The following is a 22,580-nucleotide window of genomic DNA, read 5'->3' as shown; positions in this document are numbered from 1 at the left end:
TTCCTTGCCTCCCTTCCTTCTCCTACATCTCCACTTCTGAGTCGGTTCCCTTCTTCCTCTCCCTGAATCCATCAACTCTTCTTTCTCCTACCTCTCAGCTGCCTGAGCCTTGAGTGTCTTCAGGGTTATCTCTGCACTGCACAGGGCCCCCTGGTATACAGGGTTTCCTCCACTAGGCCTGCCCTCCATCCCGGGTCACTTTTTGAGATCAGGGATCCTATCTTTTTGAGGAGTGAAGTACAGTGTCCTGCCTTCCTGGGCTTTGGGCATGCCAAATTTGCCCCGGTTCTCGGGTCACAGGGAGCTAGCAAGGGGCCAATCACAGGAGAGACGGAAGGACTTCAGGGCTGGAGAGATGCAGAATCAAGGGAGAGGAACCCGCAGTGGCAGCTGGCCAGGAGGAAAAGGAGTGAAGGCAGGCAGAGTCCCCGCCTTCGGGGATTTTACCCCCTACACAACGTCGGCCACGTTGTCCCAGGATAAATTAGAATTAAAGGGGGAATCAGGGGCGGGACAGAGCGACTAAGGAAATCTTCCCTTCACCTGCCCCTCCAGCCCACGCCACAGAGTTAGGGATCTTCTGCTCCTCCTGTGAGACTCCTTTGTGGCCCCTGACACAAGAAGCTTGGGTACTTTAATAAGCCTCTTCTTAAGCGTCTGGATAGAGCTGGGTGGGAAAGAGAGGCGTGAGGTCCATTGGTATTAAGCACCCAGGTAGGTGGTGAGCTCGGCTCCACGAAACTACAACCCCCGAGGCTTGGGAACCCCAGGGGAGGAGGGGTGCCTCAGGACCCTGGGCTCAGACTCCACAAGTCACAGCTCAGTTGCCGGGCCGCAGTGCGGCTGCCCCTAACCGCCCCCTCTCTGGGCTCCAATGTGGAGCTGCAGGTGCCGCAGCCACCCTTCCCTCAGCCTCAGCAAAGGTCCTGGGTCGTGGAGGGGGGTGGACGATAGTGGAGCATTGAGACTCGAGCGGCCGGCGCTCCCATCCAAGCACCCTGGGATCTCTGTGCAGAGCAAGAGGGGAGACAGGGGGCCAGGAGGAGGGAGAGGAGGATTGCGGAGCTCAGCTGCTGTGCTGAGCGCCGGAGGGGGGAGGGGCGGGGGCTCCCTTCCAGTCTCCAGGGTCTGGGGACTAGGGGATGTAAGGGAGAGCAGGGGGGTGTGACAATTCAGCAGAGGTCGGGACGTACCACGGAGCCCAGTGGCGGGGGGGGCAAAGGACGTGGTCACCGAGGGGAGCCCCCGCCCCCCTTCGCAGAGGCCTATGGCTAGGGTTGCAGGGAGAGCTGGGACCCGGCTAGCGGTAGGGGGAAGTGGCGCGTTAAATCCGCCCCCTCCTCATACCCTACTTCCGAAGGGGTGGGCGATAGAGGGGAGGTTGGGGTTGGAGCAGCAGCGAGGGGGCCCCTCCCTTGCGCCTCCCCCCCACCGGACTTGGTCGCGCCCGAAGTGTAACACTTTCTCTTTGTCGGAGGAGCTCTTCTGTTTCCTGTGCAGTAGCTCCCTTTGCGGCGGCGCCCGTGGCAGCCCTGGCGGACGCAGGAGCGATGGCAGCGACCGATATAGCTCGCCAGGTGGTGAGTGCCGGACTTGGGTGCCAGCGCTGGGGCCGGGGACCGGGGGTCTCGGGAGGGCCGAGGAGACTTGGCCGCCGCCACCTCCACCTCGAGGAGGGCAGTGGGCAGCATCCAGGAGCCGAGGCATGGCGGGACTTTTGCTCCCGAGGTCAGCGGCTCAGTTCCTTAGCCTGTCCTGGAGAACGGTGGTGGCGGGAGCGGGGCGGGGGGCGGGGGGGCTGGCAAAGCCTGCGGGCGGGCCCCTGAACTTGCGTGTCCAGAGAGCTGCGGTAAGCACCGCCGCCTCCCTCGCCGAAGCTGCGGCCCCGCGGCTGGGGCGTTGCCGAATGAATGGCCGCACCAGCCACAGAGCCCTCGGGGTCCCTGGTCCCCTGGCCTTGCGGCGCCCCAGCACGCAGCCGGCTGCTGGGACTCGGGCTAGCTCTGGAAGAGGGGCGCCGGGCTGGGGTTAGCCTGGGGCACTAGGCGGAGTGAGAGGGGGGCGGGGAGGTGACTGGCTGGAGTAGGGTTTCTCCATATGCATTACATATGTGACTGCGTCTGTGTGTGTATCGGTGTGTGCGCGTGTGTGTGCACGCGCGCGCCCTCGTGCCTTCCCTGGGCAGGCGGCAGTGGCGCCCGGGGTTCTGTCTGTGACCCCAGATGAGTCTGCCTGTTTCTGTGAGTGTGCTCACCTCTATGGTGTGCGACCCTGCGTCCAGAATGCCTCAGTGTCTGCTTGCTCTGTGTGCCTCTGGGTTCCACTTCTGCGTCTGTGTGGGGTGCAGTTCGCTGGCCTGTAGGTGGCTGGCTGCGTATTTTGGCATGTTTCTCAGCGGGCCTCTGGGGGTCTGTCTCGGGTGCCTGTTCAGTATAACTGGGCTTGTGTGCCCAAACCTGTGGAGCTGGCTTCTTTCTGTGGGGTCTCAGGAAAATAAGTGTGAGACTTGCAAAAGCAGTATCGGCTCTCGGCTCTCTTTTTGTTGGCAACCAACTCTGGGAAAAGAAAAAAAAAAGTCTTCATTTAAAAAACTGAAGTTTTCCATCCTGGGATGTGCAGAGAAATCATTGAAGTGACCTGAGGCTCCATGTTTGTTTTAGACCAGAAGTTTGGTTGTGCAAGGAGATGTTTCCATTTGAGAGGAACAACCTAGTTTTTCTATTCATCCATGGGTATCTAGGATTTTAAGAAGCCCATCAGCACCCTGAGTTGAGGCAGGGCAATGATGTAGAGGTAGGTCAAATCCCATGACACTAAATATCACATGATGAAAATATCTAAGCCACATAAAATGTTGTTAAACCTTGTAGTTTACTTATTTAGGGAAATATTCCACACAATGCAGTTCTAGTGCAAAACAAAACAAAAAACAAAAGAAACCACCAGCCTCCAGGTGTGTGGTGTAATTGAAATTGATTTGTTTTTAAAATCTGAATCTAGAATGTGATGGAATAAATTTATTCCACCTCTATCTCAGTTTGGAAGGTCAGGATCATTTCTTTGGAACCTCCCTTACCCCCTGAACACCCCCAGAATAGAGCTCTTTATGCAGTCATGGTGTGGAAGATTGAGGAGTAGATAGAAGACAGTGCTCTGTGATGATGGGATTTGATGGAATTCTCTTTTCCACAAAACTGGCACTGTGATATTTATTGCTTTAGTGTTTTGAGGGCACCTAGAGTGCTTTTCTGCCCCTTGTTACATGCATTTTAGAGACGGCATAGTTTAAGTAGAGGAAGTAGCTTCCTGGATTATGCTCGCTCCATCCACAGTGACCAAAAAATGACACTAATGATTTTTTTTTCTTGTCAGATAATGAATTTGCATCGACCCTTCCATACATTCTTACCAGTCTCCCTTACCTGCAAAGGGGAACATTCCAGAAGATTGTTTCACCTCAGGCACAACTCAGGCACTCCAGAGATCCTCTTTGTTTTGCAGATGAAGTGGGTAGGGGGTAGTTTACAGTCCCTTGCTTTGCTTTGCTTTGCATGGCTCCACTTTGCTCTGGCTGGTCTTGCCATACTGTAAGCTGGAGGACATAATTCTATGCCAGCTTCTGAAGCTGAAAGAGCAGCCCAAGCACTTGAGACCTTGTTATCGTGATAAATGGGTTTCTGGGAAAACTGACGTCACTCTCCATGCCTCCCTCCCCCCAAGCCAGTGAAGCTCTTATTTATGTGTCATTTGTCTCTCTGCTCCCTTTGTGTTTGCAAGAAGTTGAAATTCACAAGGGAAGATGGAATTAATCAAGAGACCTTAGGCTACTGGTTGTTGCTGGTTTCTTCCATGTGTGTATAGGATGAAAAGACTAGAGAATAAGCCTAAGCCTAAGTGTGGTTAGCTTAGGAGTTCTTTTTTAATAGCCTTGAGACATGGTACCATGTGAGTAGTGTCCTGGTGAATGTGCATGTGTGTGTGTGTGTGTGTGTGTGTGTGTGTATGTGTTTGGGTGTCCTTTCCAGGGTCAGTTGAGGGTCATTGTGATTAAACAGGCTGGAGAGTTGTTGTTGGATAGTACCTTTATTTGGCCAAGCATGCAACTTGGAAGTTCAATTCTTGTGTGCATAATTCAATTCCATCCCATTTGAATGAACACCACAAAGGATTCTGTGTGACAGCGCTATTTCTCTGCTGTGTCCATGAATATTTATTTGTATGACTAATGTGTCTAATATGATGGGTGGCCCTTGTTAATTATACCCCCTCAAAAAAAAGGTGGTAGGCTACCAAAAAAGGTAGCTTCCTGTCTAATTAGAGAGACAAATTGTGGATACTGAGATAATGAGAGCTTTATAAAAGATCCTTGAGGTGCTCCACCTCCACCTCCTGCCTGAGGTGGCTTGGGCTGCTATTAATATACACTCTGAGAGGTCACATGACTTGTCCAGGGTAATCTAACAAGACACAGTGCAGGTTCCAAAAGCAGCATCTCCTACCTTGTATACTGAGTTATTTCTTTCAGGGTTGCATTAGGGGTGGGCGCTGTAGGTACTGACCACAGAAGAATAGTCTGGTTGATTCTCACTGGAACCAATCCCACAATGTGAACAATGTTGCTTTTCCCAGTGACAATCTGGGTAAAGGTCTTTCTCCTCAATGAAAGAATTTGTAGGGCCTAACTTTGCCCTACAAAATTACCTCGGTTGGCCTAGGGTAACTGTCCCAGAATAACTGCCCACTAATGAGGAGGAGGTTGCTGCTGCATTCTGGTTTTGCTATCAGGTGGCAGTTACCTTTTGATTCTCTTTGAAGCTTCCTGCCTCAGCCATCCCTACTCACCAAAGGTAATATTGTTCTTCGAGCAGGAAAAACAGGACCCCAACATTCACCTATAGCTCTACTAGGGATATAGCAGTGAAGAAAGTTCACATGGCTCCAAATATTAAAAATTGTTCAATATAAGTTGAAGGCCAATGGGAAATCACTATACCATTTTCCAACTTTTCTGTGTGTTTGAAATTTTCCAAAATAAAAAAATTGGGGGACCATTATAGTGCCTCCCAAATGCACATAACATAGCCTCTTTCCCTCGAGAGTTCACATCTAGTGGTAGAGGTAGACACAAATCTCTATATAATTATCATTGTGCTAAGTGCTGCCCAGAGCTACTTCCTGCCATGAGGATTCATTACAAGTAGTCTTAATCTAGCAGTGTGGATTTTGGAAGCTGTGGGTGACAGGAAAGGCTTCAAATAGGAAATGGGCAGGTGCGAAGATGGGTGAGATCACACTTCTGCCACTAGGTTGGGAACATTTCATTTGTTAATTCACCCACTGTTATTTTCATTCATTCTTTCAACATTTATTTATTGGGCACTGACTCTGTCAGGCCCTGAGCCAGATGCTGGGATAGAGTAGTGGCCAAAGCAAGCAGAAACTCTGCCCTCCAGAGCTTCCAGAGGTAGGAAGAAGCCCGGTTTCCTCTTCACATTCTAAATCCTGGAAATGTGAGTGTTAGCAGCGTGCTTATTACAAAACTGCATTACAGTAGAGTGATTTGTCTGTATAGTGTAATGAGATTTTGATCTGCAGTCATATGCATAGCATTTACTTTGTGGAGTCTCTGCTGTACATTTTCTATTAATTTCTGGCTTTGTTACCCAGCATGGCCCCTCCCTTTGTGTGGTATAAGGGAACAAACCCATTGTATCAGCCTGAGCAAAACTAATTAGGGAGATAAGTCCCCTGGAAAAAGGTATTCCAAAACTAAATATAACTGATTTCTGGACTTGCCTGCATTGCTGGATTAGCAAAGCCATGGTTTAATATTAGCATGAACAATTGAGAAGGGCTTTTAGTTGCATGTACTTTAAAACTACATTAAAGATAGATGGGAAGAAAGAAAGAAGAAAAGAAAGAAAGGAAGAAAAAGAAAGAGAAGGAAGAAAAAGAAAGAGAAGGAAGGAAGGAAGAAAGAGAAGATACACCATGGATAGAAGTAACATGTTTCTTTTAACTGTCTCAAAATGCTTCATCTGTATGATATCATTTTCTCCAACAGCTTTCTAGAAAAGTATTACTGTTTTCTTCATTTTATGCATGTAGGGAGATCAAGTGACTTAGTCCAAAGTGTTAATGCTGGTCAATGGATGAAACAATGCTAGATGACACAGATTCCCTTTTTAAAAATGCTCGCCTTTTCCAGATGTTTCTAAGAAATCAAAATCCTGGGCTGGGGATGTGGCTCAAGCGGTAGCGCGCTTGCCTGGCATGCGTGCGGCCCGAGTTCGATCCTCAGCACCACATACAAACAAAGATGTTGTGTCCGCCGAAAACTAAAAAATAAATATTAAAAAAAAAGAAAAAAAAAGAAATCAAAATCCTGCCAGGCCTTCTCTTCCCCCTCTTCTCCCTGTACCCCTCAGTACCCTCACAGGGGTCAGAGAAGAGTATACTTGAGTGATCTGAAGACTGATGTTAAAGATTCTCAGCTTAAATCCAAGATAGCACAGTCACGGGTTGTGTGGGTTTTCTTTTTTTCCCCCCTCTCTCCATATTGCTTTAAATAAAAATCTTGGAGCCACCAGCCATGTAATGATGGATTATTTTAAGTAACAACTGGAGGGGGGGGCAGAATAAATTAGAAACACAGACCCTTCCTCCTCAGTTTGGCAGGAGGAGGCTTCTGCTGCCAGGATTTGAAATCGTGGGTTTCTCAACTGCCTGCACAGAGGAAGGAGGCCACATGCTCAGGAGGGTGAGAAATAATGTTATCCTCTCCTCCAGTGTCTTCTCATTAGAGACAACCATCTGCTGAATTGTGCACTATTCTCTCAGCTGGCCCTGGAGTTGGGACATCCCTTCGACCAGGAAAAGATTTGCAGGCCTTCTCAGGGACAGGCCTCAGGGTTCCGATTTCCCCTGCCAGGGCCCTCTCTGACCCCTAAAGAAGGCCTTGGGGTAACAGGAGCAGAACTCTGCTTTCACGGCCCTGATGAGGTGTGAGGTAGTGTTTGAGGTGTTCGGTTTCCTTTCACAGCAGAGGCCCCCAGCTCTGAACACTGATGCTGAAGCAGGAACTGGGTTTTTTTTTTTTTCAGATCCCCATTAAACTAGACCAGATGGAGGCAGAGGCAATTCAGGCTCCCCCGAGGGTAGCTGGGCATTCACCCAGAGGCCTATGGGTAAATCTTTTCTTTTCTTTCTTCCTTTCTTTTTTTTTTTTTTTTTTTAATGGATTGGAGGTAACAATATCCAGAACACCTAGAAAACTGGAAACTGCCTGGCTTGAAAGGAATCTGTCTAGTTTTTGTGAGACAGTTGACTGCCATGGGCAGGGGTTACCTCTGGCCTGAGGTGGAGATATTTTACCTAGACAATGGCTTGTTGAGTTAGGTAGGCTCCTTAGTCCTGGGGCTCTTGAGTGGAGCTGGGCAGCTGGCCAGGTTGAATGTTAGACTGGAGTCAGAAGAGAGGAAACAGAGAAAAGTCGGGGAGACAGCGGAGAGGAGGGGAATAGGCTCTTCATGGCAGGGACTGCCTCAGTTGCCTTCTGTGGGCCAGGACCACCTGGGTCATGTTCCTTGACTTTTCTCACTCTTGACAAATACCAAACCACAAACCCCCAAGTCCTGGAATTTTAGCAGCAGAAAGAAATACATCTGCCACTTAAGTCAGCTTTTCCATTTGAGAGTGGCAGTCTGCTTGACAGGGGTCTGGATCCTAGCACCACTTGCTGCCACTAAATCACTCTGTGACTCGGGACCAGTCATTTCCTCTCTCTGAGTCTCTGTTTCCCTTTTCATAAAAAGAGTGGGTTGGAGTAGGTGATCTTTAAGGGCGTTTCCAGTCCTGACGTTGTATGTACGGTTTGGTTCTTATGTTTCCTAGTTCTCAAGCCTAATTTCTTTTAGGTTTTTGCTTCCTTCTGCTTCCAAATGAGGTGGCAGAAATGAACTCCACCCCTTCCCTGCTTTGACTCCTTGAGCTGGGTGGGGGAGAGAATTGAATTGTGCAGAAGGTGAGTCTATGCTTTTAGCTCAGCAGGGTCTCTGTAAGTAGAATAGAAACAACTTTTTGGATATTGTCTGTCCATGTAGGTATATATAGCTATTGTCTACCAATAAAGGTACATGACAGCTGAATGTTTGTCTGTGGAATCCCACTTTAAATGCACTAGAAGAGCTGGCTATTTAATGGAATCCTGCTGTGGATCCTTTTATAGAATGAAAAGCCACTCTGGAATTTATCTTGTGTATTAAATCGGTTTCATCTATTGGCTTTGCCAAAAATGGGCCTTCCCCCCTGTGTGGTAAGGATGGACTCTCCTTACGCTTCCCCAGCGTCCCATAAGCTGCTCCCCCACTGAAGGGCATTTCTGAGGCCCGTTAGGGCCAGCTGCCAGCTTTTGCAGGCCTTGTTTCTTCTTGCTATGTCCCCCAAATTCCGTCTCCCAGTACAGGGCATTGAAACTTCTGTTTCCTCTTAACCTGGCTTAATCACCACAAGGGACATCCTAGTATTTGAAGTATTGAGTGCATTGGAAATTTTTACTTCTTAAAAAAAATCTGGGGCTGGGGATATAGCTCAGTTGGTAGAGCGCTTGCTTCACATGCACAAGGCCCTGGGTTCAATCCCTAGCACCACCAAAAAAAAAAAAAAAATCTGGGAATTTATTGGTGCTTTTGTGGTTCTTATGATAACATTGGAGGCAGCAGATGGAGCTGAGAGCCACCTGATTGTTTTATCAGGACATTTCACTACACATTTTAGGATACATTTTTTTAATATTTATTTTTTAGTTTTCGGCGGACACAACATCTTTGTTGGTATGTGGTGCTGAGGATCGAACCCGGGCCGCACGCATGCCAGGCGAGCGTGCTACTGCTTGAGCCACATCCCCAGCCCCTAGGATATATGTTTTGACTTCTGATTTACACAAATCTTTACAATTATAAATTGTACTGTAAAATAATAAGTTACATCTATTATATGTAATAATAAGTTAGTATTAGAAGAATAACAGGGTTTTATTGTATCATTGGTAAAATAAATGTCCTATATGCAGTAAAACTTCCTGAGAGCTAAATGTTCTGCTTAACCAAATATTCTGGTTATCTATATTTTTAGTTGTAGTTGAAGGTTTTTCTAGAATATCTGAGGCCACTTCCTGCCTGGGAAAGTATCATCATAGAATCTTTTTTTTTAATAACTTTATTTTATTTATTTTTATGTGGTGCTGAGGATCGAACCCAGTGCGTCACATGCACTAGGCAAGCGCTGTACCACTGAGCTACAACTGCAGCTCTCATCATAGACTCTTTAAAAAAAAAAACCCAAACAACATTTTTCCAGACTATAAAACTAAAGCATGCATTTTATAGAAAATTTGGAAAAGATCAAACAACAACATCACATATAAGCCTTCTACTCAGAAGTAACCAGTGTCATCGCAGTTTCCCTTGACCACTGGGATGCTCCTGTGTGTGTTGGTGTTTTGTTTTGCTTTACTTTGATAAACGGCATTTGGTGAGGATTTCTTTGTGTTATTAACTATCTTTAGAAAATATTTTTTCAATTGTTTAATATTTCATCATGTCATTGAATTGATGATTTTTTTGTTTGTTTGTTTTGGTACCAGGGATTTGAACCCAGGGACGCTTAACTACTGAGCCACATCCCCAGCTCTTTTTTGCATTTTATTTAAAGACAGTCTCACTGAGTTACTTAGGGCCTCTCTTAGTTGCTGAGGCTGGCTTTGAATTCACGATCCTCCTGCCTCAGCCTCCTGAGAGACTGGGATTACCAGTGTGTGCTACCACGCCTGGCCCATTTTTATTTTTTTGTGACAGGGTCTCACTAAATTGCTTAGGGCCTGGCTAAATTACCGAGGCTGAACTCAAACTTGCAAACCTCCTGCTTCAGCTTCCTGAGCTACTGGGATGAATTGGTTTTGAAGGGCTTGGAGATTTGCATTGTAGGTTAGTATTCAAGGCCAGAGATGGTGATGGAAAAAAGGAAGGTGTGAGAGATTGGATCCACCACTAAGCGACTGTTGAGGCTACTGAAGAAAATCCACCTCCATATTGCTGCCCCTCACTAGCATTTGGATGGACAAGGCCAGAGGAAAAAGTTTAAGGAAAACCCCATCATGGGTAATGAGTTCCAAACATTTCACTCTCATTCGTCCTTCAGGAGGACAGCTACTAACTTAAACGTTGAGACAGGAAATTCTCTATCGACACAGATGGATCCTTCCTTCCCAGAAGCCTCAAATACTGCTTGCTTACTCTACCACTAATGTTGGAAGAGAGGCAGTGGGGAGTGGGGGACAGCAATTGCCTACTTGGGTACTTTTGGGACTCTTTATTTTCAGAATAACAGCAATGGGAGAAAGATGCACAGCTGGAAGCACCATAGCTTGTTCTTCTTAATATGAATCTTACGAATATTCAATTAAAAAATGAAATTGGTGTGCCCTCAGGGGAGGAGGTAGAAGGGAACAAGAGCAGCGTTTCTGTCTGTGATATGAAATGTGGTATAACGTATTTCAAAACCGCAGGTGACTGCAGATGAAGAGAAAACAGGAAATGTAATTGGGGAGGGGAGTGGGGGCTCCTCCAATTCTCATGAGCACTCTTTTATTTTGCCTTCCTTTTACTTTCTCTCAGACTGTCTGCATCCTAATTACCTCTGTTGCAAAGCCCAGTGAGCAAGAACTCTCCTTTCTTTTATTAAAAATGCTTTTAAATTATACAGGTAATGTGTGAATAAATTTGTGGTATAAAAGAATCAAACACTGCAAAAGCATGCTGATGACCCCCCTGACTAGGCCCTGCTTCCATTTTCCTCCCCTGAGCTAGCCACTGTGTTTTTGGTTTGGCAGTTGTTTTTTCAGTTTCTGTAAATGTGCTCCTATACATTTATGTGAAAAGACACATATATAGGCTTCTTGTGAATATAGAGGTTCATCCTGTGCTTCTTGTTCTGTTTCTATCTCAAAATATGTCTTGGAAGCTGGGTGTGGTGGCGCACGCCTGTAATTCCAGAGGCTTAGGAGGTTGAGGCAGGAGGATCACGAGTTCAAAGCCAGTCTCAGCAAAAGCAAGGCTCTGAGCAACTCAGTGAGACCCTGTCTTTAAATAAAATACAAAATAGGGCTGGGGATGTGGCTCAGTGGTCGAGTGCCCCTGAGTTCAATCCCTGGTATCTATCTATCTATCTATCTATGTACCTATCTATCTATCTATCTTGGAGATATTCACATCAGTACATATGAACTACCACATTCCTCTTTTTTAACTTTTAAAATGAATATTTATTGTACAAATTAATGGGTTTCACTGTGACATTTCCATATATTGCATTCCTCTTACTGGCTGCAGAATGTTCCAGAATATGCATGTATCATAATTTAGTTAAATATTTTCCCATTGTCATTTAGGGTTTTTTTTTCCTATTAGTTTTTTTTTAGTATTATATGCAGGGCTGTAATGAATTTTCTTGTGCAGAGATCTTTGCACAGATATGTGAGTTTCTGCAGAATAGAATCTAAGAGGAGGTTTTAAGGTTAGGGAGATGTGCAGTTTATAGTTTGGTGATTATGGCCTTTTTGGCATCTCGGTTCAAGCCTTGAACATGGCATCACCTGCTATTCAAGATGACAACTTGAGGGTTTAGTATCAGACGTGCTGGGCCAAGTTGCTAGTTTCATCTCCTCTAGTGTACATTGTTGTCAAGGGAGCATTCAATTAACTGCAATCAAAGTAATCAGGACCTCAATTAATTAGGCCACCTTAAGGAGAAAGAGGAAAGAGATATCAGGTTTAGTGAGAGAGGAGGAAAGAAACTTCCAGGGGCTTTCCAGGGGTAAATGTTCATTCCAGTCCAGTGTCCTGTCTTTTTTACCTCCACATATTTAGTTCTGAACAATGAAGACAAATATTCACAATGATGACCTTGACATAGTATAAGATTCATCAAAGCAAGAGTGCATGGTGCTCATTAGACAGGATTTCCTAAAATAGGAACTACACAAATACATTTTTGAAGCTTAACTACAGGGTTTGAGAAAAAAAAAAAAACTTTTCTGCTTGAGGACCAAAAAACCACATTAACCAGGTCCCATGTCCCCTAGTCCCCAGGCTCTTCAGTTAATTTAGGAGTAATGGACACTGGGCAAAAGATACAGAAGAAATAAGGATTCTAAAAGTCACCAGTAACCTTCGCAAAATCCGAGTCAATGAAGTAATTCTTCTTGACTTTCTCTTTGGCTTCTGGCAACAGAGAACTATTGGATCATCTTACTTTTCTGATCATTTTCTTCTCGTTGCAGAATCCTCTTCATCTTTCCATTTCTTACTCATGAACATTTCTTGTACTCAGTCTTTAGCTCTTTGATTCCTGTACTTCTCTCAGAGAGCACATCCAGTGTTATACCTCTCACTCCTAAATTTATGACTCAGTACTGAATGCTCTCTGAGCCTACAATCCCATATTGCTAACTACTTATTGGATTGCTTTTCATGGATATCTTACCATAAAAATCAAAATGATCTTATTTTCCTTAACACATAAAATGTTTTTCCAAATCCAAGAGAAAAGACAAACACCCCATTTTTTAAATGGGCAAAGAAATGACTAGGTAATTCACATACACAAATTCACATACATAGTTGAACAATGAAAACATGTTCACCCTCACTAATACAATGCAAATGAAACAACACAATGCTATTTTCAGTGATTCAATTCACAATGGTTAAAAAGCCTGTGAAACTCGGTGCTTGTGGGTAAACACTCACATATTAGAGGTAGAAATATAAATTTTGTACTATTCTCTGTTCAATAATGTATCAACATTCACCAAAGTCTTTAAAATGTGTGAACCCTTTGATCTAGTAGGCTTCGATTCTAGGACATGATCAGAGATATATGCAAACCTGGAAGAACCAGTGTTATTATATTGAAAACTTGAGTATATACTAAGTGTCCAGCAATAGAAGATTGGTTAAGAAAATATGAAAATTCCTGCACTGGAATGCTATATGACCAATAAAAACAATTTTTTAGAAGCATGTTTAATTACTAAAAAAATCCATACTATATTAAGCAAGGTAATAAAAGGGTATGAGTTCAGGTAATGAAAAGGAATATACAGCAGTATTCCTATTTTATTAAAAAAAACAAAGGCATACAAAAGGCAAGCATAGTGGTGCACACCCATAATCCCAGCATTTTGGAAAGCTGAGGTAGGAGGATCACAAGTTCAGAGTCAGCCTCAGCAACTTAGGGAGACCTTAAACAACTTAGCAAGATCATGTGTCAAGATAAAAAATAGAAAGAGTTGGGGATGTGGCTCAGTGGTTAAGTGCCCCTGCGTTTAATCCCTGGTACTCCCCTCCCCCACAAAAAGGCATACAGATTGGAGGAAAATACATAATAAATATTAAGTGATGATCTCTGGAGAGTGATTTTTGTGGGTGATTTTTATTTTCTTCTTTATGATTTCTGCAATGAACATTGATTACTATTATCAAACATAAAACTTGTAAGTAGCTGAGCATAGTGGCATGTACCTGTGATCCCAGCGGCTCAGGAGGCTGAGGTAGGAGGATCACGAGTTCAAAGCCAGCCTTGGCATAATCAAGGTGCTAATAAGCAACTCAGTGAGACCCTGTCTCTAAATAAAATACAAAATAGGGCTGGGGATGTGGCTCTGTGGTCAAGTACCCCTGAGTTCAATCCCTGGGCCCTAAACAACAGCAGCAACAACAACAACAAAAAACCTGTAAGTAGATTTTTTTTTTAGTAAAAGCTTTTTGAAAACAGAATCTTAGACATTCCCACTAACCAAGTTCTCTTTCCTGGTCTCTCTCTGTCCTTGCTGGTATCAATCAAGGTTTAGATCTTGAAGTCAGCTTTGATTGTTTTCCCATTCCTTCTGCCCAGCCACTTATTAAGTCTCATCCCTCCTTTAGGGCATCTCTCAAATTTGTTCCTTTTTTGTGGATGTGGTGCTGGGGATGGAACCAGGGCCTCATACATGCTAAGCACACATTCTACCACTGACCTATACCCCCGGCCTCTTTCTTGAGTCCCAAGTCAAATCAGTTCACTTCAACCAGCATTTATTGTCACAGTACTTGGACGTCACTCTGCCAGTTCAACATTATTGGAGCCCTATTCCAGTGTGTATCCCTGCCTAGTCTCCTGTTCCTCCAATTCGTCAAAGCACCCTGTAGCTGGAGTGATCTTTCATAAGCCCTACTTTTATCATGGCCCTCCCTGCTTAAACATACTCAAAATTCCCCAAGTCCCTTTGCCTAGGGAATACAGCTCATACTTTTTATTTTGCTATTCGGGACTCTTTATTTACAGCACTGTGCTGGGTGGGAGATAATGGTGGACACATGGGAGGAGCTTGGCAAGTTTTTTTTAATACCTTTATTATTTATTTATTTATATGTGGTGCTGAGGATCGAACCCAGTTCCTCACACATGCTAGGCAAGCGCTCTACCACTGAGCCACAATCCCAGCCCCTTGGTAAGTTTTTGACAATAAAATATACCAAAGAATAAGGGGGGGGGGAGCTTTCCCCACTGCTCTCCACTGTCTTTTGTTTGAGAATCCCTTTCCTCTTCTTTTGGCACTTGGATCCAGGGTTTTGGAGCACTTGACATTTCATGGTGCTGAATTTGGAGACAGGAAGAGGCAGCCAGAGATGATAAAATATGGCTCAGGAAACCTCAACTCTTAAGTCCATCCCAATTTCCAAGGCCTGCTATGTAGGAGGCTCCGTGGAGGAAGCATATTGCTTCTTAAATCCCTTCTTCCCTGCAGTGTTGAGGACTAAGAACTAAGTCTGGGGATCTTACATCTTACTGTTGGCTTTAATTAAAATGGAGAAGGGGAAACAGAAAGAGGTGAATGTAGAACAAAGCCCTGCGTGATGTGGGTCCTTCATGAAACTCAGCTGTCTTCAGGTGCCTTTCTGGGGCACAGAATACACCAACCTGACTGAATGATGGCATATGGTCGACTGTCAAGAATGCTCCACTGGGAGTGTGTGGGGTGAGTTGTGTGAGGATAATGAACTCACCAGATGGCAGTAACCGGCACTAGCTCTTGAAGGATCTGATGACACCAATGGAAGTGGGATCCCGAGCTGGGTGAAGGGCTGTCTGGGAGCCAGTTCTGATGACGACTGAGAGGCTCCTCCACCATCACAGCCCATTCCTTTCAGTGTGAAGCATGTGCTTATTATGGACCTAGTATGATAGCAGATCCAGCCAGTGTAAGAGCTTAGTGAAGACTGGAATGCTGGGGCAGGCCTCCTGGCACTAACCATGCCCTTTGGGATTGCTCTTGGCATCTTTCTGGTTACGGAAAGCCTGGTGCAGCCCCACCCAACACAAATGCTGACTCTTCCCATAGCCCATCATTCTTTGGAGCTTGCTGTCTCCAACTTCCCTTCTCCTCCTTTCTCCCCATTTCTTTCCCTCCTCTCCACTGTGGCCATTGGCAGTTGGCACTCCATTCAGGCCCTTTCTGTCCTTCACTCAGGCTCCTTGGAAACCTGCCTTAGTTTGAGGCACTTCCTGTTTGGTAAAGCCATTAACTAACTGTAAGCAGCTTTGGGCCTTGCAGGCGAAGCAAAGGCCCTCTGCTTTCCAGGGCTGGGAGTGGCTTGGCTGACTCTTGTGGAGTCAAGGGAACCAGAGGGAACCTGGAGGCAGCTTCCTCTAGCTAGAGGGAGCCAGGGTGTTTTATGTCAGTATTGGTCAGCCCAGGATCCAAGGATGCCCTGGTCATTGCACTGTGAGGTTATCCTTGGATAACTGCTGTTGACTGAGCGGTTACCATGTGCTAGGGACCATACTAAGTGCTCGAAGAGCATTTTCCTATATAACCTGCACATCAGCTACTAGTTTCTGATTTTATTTTATTTTGGTGTACTGGGGAATGAACTCGGGGCACTTTACCACTGAGCCACATCCCCAGCCATATTTTGTATTTTATTTAGAGATAGGGTATTCCTGAGTTGCTCAGCACCTTGCTTTTCCTGAGGCTGGCTTTGAACTTGCGATCTTCCTGCCTCAGCCTCCTGAGCTGCTGGGATTACAGGCGTGTGCCACTGTTCCTGGCTCTAGTTTCTGATTTTATCATGGGGAAACTTTGAGAAGTTAAATAACTTGTGAGAGGCCTCATAGCCAGAAGGTGGCCGACATAGGGCTCTAACTCAAACCTGTCTGATTTCAAAGTCTGCGCCCCTTAACCTCTATGCTATGCTGCTTTTATAGGTTCTGGAGAGAGGATTAATTGCTATCTAAGGTTTTGGGGATATTTACTGACTACTTATGCATGTACTAAGCTCATTGCATGTATTAATTAGCATATCTGCATCTTCCAGTCACCTTTAAGATAGGACATATTGTCTCATATGACAGTTGTGGAAGGAAACCAAGTCTCATTGAGGTTACCCAGCTCATAAGCAATTGATTGCAGATTTAACCCAAGTCTGAGAACTTTGGGTGCCAGTGTTCTCTTCCCCTGACCCTACCTTCCCACTCCTGAAAAGCCCCCTCTGTAGTTTGCTCTACAAAAGGGGTTGCGGAACTATGGTGATATTCAGCATTGAGCCTAGAAGATGCCTGGGTTCTTGAATACACGACAGGCCATTTTGCTTTGAGGCAGGGAGTACCTGAAAGGACTGAAACCAGGGACCTGGATGGTTATTACTTCCTATCATGGAGAGCATTTGGATGGAGAACTGAGACCCAGATTAATTTTAAGCACATTTTTATTTTTCTCCCTCCTTCCCCTCCCAAATTAGGGTGAAGGTTGCCGAACCGTCCCCCTGGCTGGACATGTGGGGTTTGACAGCTTGCCTGACCAGCTGGTGAATAAGTCAGTCAGCCAGGGCTTCTGCTTCAACATCCTGTGCGTGGGTGAGTATTTCCATTGCAGGAAATTCTATTACAGAATATGGATCCTTAATGGCTGGATGTGGCTTTGCAGGTAATTAGGTTAAATAGTGTGTCATTCAGATCTAGTTGCAAGAGCGTTCCTCTCCCTCCATCCGGCCTTCTTCTCTTATCCATCTGCTTATTTTTGTAAGCAGCCAACTGTAATTACTATGTTTTTCCTTGGCTGGACCAGAATCTGGGGCCATATTTTGGGGGAAACGGAGCTGCGTGAGACCCAGTGGAAATTTTGTAAGGGGGCTGGCTGGCTCCGTTCCTGCTGTCAAGTTCATTTTGACTGCAGAAGACAAGAACCAGGACAGAATGGGGAGGGAGGTGATGGCTGAGGAAAGAAAGAGGCCACCTGCCTACCAGCTGCGGGAAGTGGGTTGAGTCTGTTGGTTCCTTCTGCAGCTTCTCTGTGCTCAGTACAATCTGAGCTCAAGTGCAGGCTCGCATAGCTGCGGGCAAGGTCTTCTGTATCTCTGTCTAGACCTTTAATCTCAACTGTGGGAGCTGCATCTTAGTGTCCCCTCCATATGCTAATCAAGGCACAAAGGGAATTCAGTAATGTTTGTGAAATGAATGGATGGATGAGTTAACTCCATAGCAGCCATTCATTATAGTTCTCAAATAGTTTCTCAGATTAGTTCTTTTGGACCTTACTCTGCAAAGTGAGCAAAGCAAGTAGTGTTTGTATTTTCATGGAACACATGGAGACCCAGAAACTTGGGGAGGATAAAGTGTTTATCTGAGACAACAGAGAAAAAGTGGTTGAGCCATAATATGGATCCATCCCTTATCCCTCCCATTGCTCCTCTAACTGTTGCCAGCCACATCTCTTGAGAACAGAAAGCACTTTGGAAACCATTGAACACCAATCAAACAAACAAAAGGGACAATAGTTTCTTGATATTCTTAAAAAAATCCCAAATTTGCAAACACAATCGTAGACTATAATTTTCACCCCACAGTGCAGGAAAGTATACCTGCATATTTTCAGTGACCTCCTTAATGATTGTATAAATACCATAATAAAGTCAGTTTTCACACTGGCTGGAACACTCAAACAATTTCGTTAATTGCCTTTTCTTAGTTTTGTGTGGAGTGTCTAGGGAACTCGTTCATGTTGTAGATCTGAACCAACACTGAACTGGATATTTTACTCTTTAATGTATTTAATTTTTTTTTTCTCACTAAGTTCATTCTTTTTCCTTGGGCTCTTTATTTTTGCTTCCAATCTGGCCCCAGCCATCTTTTTTTTTTTTTTTTTGGTACTGGGGATTGAGCTCAGGGGCACTAGACCACTAAGCCACATCCCCAACCCTATTTTTTTTTTTTTTGTATTTTATTTAGAGGCAGGGTCTCACTGAGTGGCTTAGCACCTCACCTTTGCTGAGGCTGGCTTTGAACTTGTGTTCCTCCTGCCTCAGCCTCCCAAGCTGCTGGGATTACAGGTGTGCACCACTGTGCCCAGCCCCAGCACTCTTTTTTCAGGTCACTTTCTGTAAGAATCGCTGCATACTCAAGGACAAATAGAGAACAGCAAAGCCACTTCTGTATCTGAATGACAGGCAGTTAGCTAGGCTCACTCACTTGCTGAATGACTCATTACCACATAGCAGCTTTGGAACCTATGAGATGAAAATATGTGCTTCGTGGAATTATATATCGGGATTTAGGGTCCAGACCGAGGTTATTAACTCTTTAAATGCTGAAAGTCTAACTTATGGGTATATTTAGGTGAGGTCAGGAGAGGGAACAAAATAAATAAAAGTCACAGTGATTGGCATCAAGAGCAAATGCTATCACATTCAATATTAGCACTGCCAAATCTTTATTTAACTAACAAGAGCTCCAATCTTTAGCAGATGATGGACAACTTACTTCACATAATATTGGATTATCAAAATATTTCAGCACAGACGTATCAGATTCCCTTGGCATTTCTCCCAGAGCTCCATATGACCTGTGCTGAGAGATGAGAAGTGAAATGACAGACCCACCATAAGCAACCTTTCAACTAAGCAGTTGGGTGGTCTAGTAAAGCCTTGGGAGGGAGGCCATGTGAATCAGAATGGTTCTTTGGTAGCAGAAGTGTAGGGAAATTTGACGTGGATCACAGCTCCCCTGGGGCTCAGAGGAAGAGGCAGCCAAGCTCAAGACAAAGTGAGTGGGAGAAATAGTACCCCCCCCCCTTCTGTTTCCTACCTAGACATTGTACAGCTACAACTGCTTCAGTATGTACCTGCTGGGATGGAATCGCTCAAGTGCTGGGATGGTCCCTTCAAGAGGGGAAGGGTGGGAAAGAGGACCCTATCACCTGTAAGGAGTCTCAGGATATGGCTGCCCCAGTATTTCCTATTAGACCTGCAGGTGCAACCATTGGATAGAACAGCTTGGACTGGGTTAATTTCATTCTTCATCCCTGACCCAAAAAAGCCTACGACTCATGCATCTTACTCTCTTGCTGTGCTTATAACCTTGTCATTGCTCAGAGAACCCACAATTTGGACCAAGGTCATAAGTGGCTTAGAGTGGCTCTGAGGCTGCAGTCTCAGCCAGCTATAGTGCTGAGTCCTGCCACTGACTTGGCTAAGAGTCCATAGCTTGGCTGTTGAAGGTGATCTTTCCTCTTGCTTGGGGTGACTGTTGGGTTTACTTCCTTAACAACTGCTATAAAATGATTCATAGAATATGGTCCCCTAAACTATTTTCCTTTCTTTTTTGATAGAGCATTCTCACTATAAAATTATGGTAGTGCTACCTTTGATTATTAACTGAGATCTAGGATATTGTTCACATTATCATTTACTTTGGTGTTGAGCTCTGATTGTAGCCCTATATCCAGCAGAGTAGGCATCCTACATACATATGTGCATATATGTGTGCATATGCATGTGTATATATTGAGATTGAGAGGGCGAGTATTTTTATGAATCCAGAGCCTAATTTTTATGTCAGGCTACCAATTAATGGCTCCCACAATTATTATTTTGGGCTAGAAACATGGACATGAGAATAATATGACTCCTCTCCAATAGATTTGCTAGGGTTGACAATAATTACTTAGTGGGGTGAAGGTCCCCTCTCCCTACCAAAATTATATACAAATCCCTTGGCTTTGGAAATCTTGAGGATCCCATGATTGTAGATAGAGTACAAGGGCCTTAGAAGAACCACTAGAGCCAGCAAAACAAATGTTCTGGGGCCCATTGCTTTGCACTGCTGGGAAAGGGCCCCAAAGAGATTCATCCATCTAAATGAGCAACAGTAATGGCTGTGAGAAATACAAAGGGTCATAATGATAATATTTACTTTGAAGCTGCTCAGGATTCCAGGCTCAACTGGGTTCTGTCGGACTTGGAAAAAACATACACAAGAGAAGCAGAATTCCAGCTTGCTACAGGAGGAGGGAAAGGGCAGCTAGCATTCTACCTAAGTCAGTGGCCAGTTGTTTCATTCCTGTGTCTCTGGAAAGACATTTGCTCACCTAACAGACTGGCTGCAGTGGTCAACTTTTTTTTTTCTTTTTTGCAATGCTGGGGATTAAACCTAGTGAGCTACATCTCTAGCCCAGCAATGATCAACTTCTTTTTTTAAAATTTTTGTACTGAGAATTGAACTACTGAGCCACATCTCCAACCCTTTTTAATATTTTATTTAGAGTCAGGGCCTCTCTGAGTTGCTTGAGTTGCTAAGTCACTGAGACTGGCTTTGAATTTGCCATCCACCTGCCTCAGCCTCCCAAGTCGCTGGAATTACAGGTGTGTGCCACTGTGCCCGGCAATGATCAACTTCTAACAGGCTATTGCAGGGGAAAACATGATGTGGTTTATAGCATCTGTTGATGTTCTTGGTGTTATTACTCCCACCATACCTGATTTTAAGCTACCAACATGACATCACTGCATGTGAGTTTGGGAAAAGATGCAGGAAGCCAGAAGAGCTGGCTTTAACACACCACAGTCTGCCAGGACTCTACAAGATCAGGAAGGAGAAAAGGGCAAGGTCATAAAGCCAGGCATGGCCTTGTCCCTGTCCATAGGCTCCTCTGGCCAACTGGAGTTCCTGAAGCATTTCCTTTTGGACACCTCCCTACTGAACCCAGAGACATTTCTCTTGGTTTAGTCCAACATTCAGAGCTGGAAGCAACTGCAGCTCCATTACAGCAGGGATCGAGGCTATCTTGTTCATTGCTGTATAACTGTGCCTGGCTCCTATTAGAGGCTTTTAAAATACTTGTCAAATGACTAAATGAACAAACATATTATGCCTTTGGGCCTCATTAGAATATATTGGTTAAAAGCATAGGCTCCAGCGTCAGTCTGCCTAGATGCAAATTCTGGCTCTGCTACTTATTAGTTTGTGACCTTGGACTGTTAATTCCTCCGCATTGTATAGGAAAATAAGATGTGGAGGGGTGGCTGAGAAACTGTAGCTGGTGAGTGGCTTGGCTAATCCATCTGTTAATTGAGGATAAATTGTAGTAGCTTGGGGCTGGAGGTGTAGCTCAATGGTAAAGCACTTGCCTAGCATGCAAGAAGTCCTGAGTTTGATCTCCAGCACTGAAAAAAAAAAAAAAGAAAAAAGAAAAAAAAATATATAATCTACCTTAAAGACTTGTTGGGAGGAATAAATAAGAAAATATATGGAAGCTGGGGACATAGCTTAGTGGCAGAGCTCTTGCCTGGCATGTGCGAGACTTAGGATTCTATCCTGAGCAATGCAAAAAAGAAAAGAGAATATATGTATTTATTTACAGAAGTGCTTGGCACAGAGTAAGTGCACCATAAACAATAGCTATTATTGTCACTCCAAACGTCTCCTTTTATAGGAAAAGAGACTGGGACTCAGAGAGAGGAAAGGGCCGAGCCAGCTCAGGTCACATGGTAATTTAGTGATAACCTGGATGGGACCTTTCATTTCATAACATGCAGGACTTAATTGCACAAGGTGCCAGAGGGTGCAGATATTAACAGCAACTGAGGAAAGGGGCTAAACTTTTCTTTGTCACAGTGGCTTTTAACCAAGGGTGGGGAGATCAACATCAGACTGTCTCAGGGAATATAATTTGAAAAAGCATGTTTCATACTACATGCTTTAAATTAATTTATCAAATTAATTTATTTTAAAAAACTGTTGTTTCTAGAATACTATCTACATTAAGCAACATGAGACAAAATCTTCTTGAATGATGGATACGAGTTAAAAAGGGTTAATAGAGGCTGGGGTTGTGGCTCAGTGGTAGAGTGCTTGCCTAGTATGCGTGAGGCATTGGATTTGATCCTCAGTACCACATAAATATAAAATGAAGATATTGTGTCAACATAAAACTAAAAACTAAAAATATTAATAAACCCTACTATCTACTGTGAGATGCTCTGGGAGGGCTAGGGAAAGGAGGGGGCAATGGACCCCTCAGGACTACTCAGGTTTCCTTCTGGAATCTAACTGCCAAAATCTCATCTTCCTGCAGGGGCTTGGAATCTGCTGACCTGATCCCAGTTAGCAACCTTCCCAATACTGGGCCCAGGGCTTCCATGGGAGGGGACTATATCCTAGGCTCAGCCTGGGTCTGTGCCAGCCACTGAGGGAGAGCCTCCCTCCAC

At 44.7% G+C, this 22,580-nt stretch overlaps 1 protein-coding gene across 6 annotated transcripts in view; it reads left to right on the top strand.

Annotated features, from left to right (window-relative positions):
• The first annotated feature begins 1,475 nt into the window (after positions 1 to 1,475).
• Positions 1,476 to 22,580, top strand: part of Septin6 (septin 6) — a 77,282-nt gene continuing 56,177 nt past the window's right edge. For 5 of the 6 annotated variants that reach the window (XM_027930965.3, XM_027930942.2, XM_027930958.2 and 2 more), the window contains exons 1-2: positions 1,476 to 1,580; positions 16,839 to 16,953. In XM_027930965.3, the coding sequence (XP_027786766.1) occupies positions 1,551 to 1,580; positions 16,839 to 16,953 (145 nt within the window). In that variant the 5' untranslated portion in view covers positions 1,476 to 1,550. Of the gene's footprint in view, positions 1,581 to 7,925; positions 8,024 to 16,838; positions 16,954 to 22,580 lie in introns of those variants that run through there. The other variant, XM_071606665.1, reaches the window with a different exon arrangement.

The sequence above is a fragment of the Marmota flaviventris genome, chromosome X (assembly GCF_047511675.1).
Source record: "Marmota flaviventris isolate mMarFla1 chromosome X, mMarFla1.hap1, whole genome shotgun sequence".
Taxonomy (NCBI): Eukaryota; Metazoa; Chordata; class Mammalia; order Rodentia; family Sciuridae; genus Marmota; species Marmota flaviventris.
The sequence above is the reverse complement of the archived record's forward strand: the minus strand, read 5'-3'. Positions and strand labels throughout refer to the sequence as shown.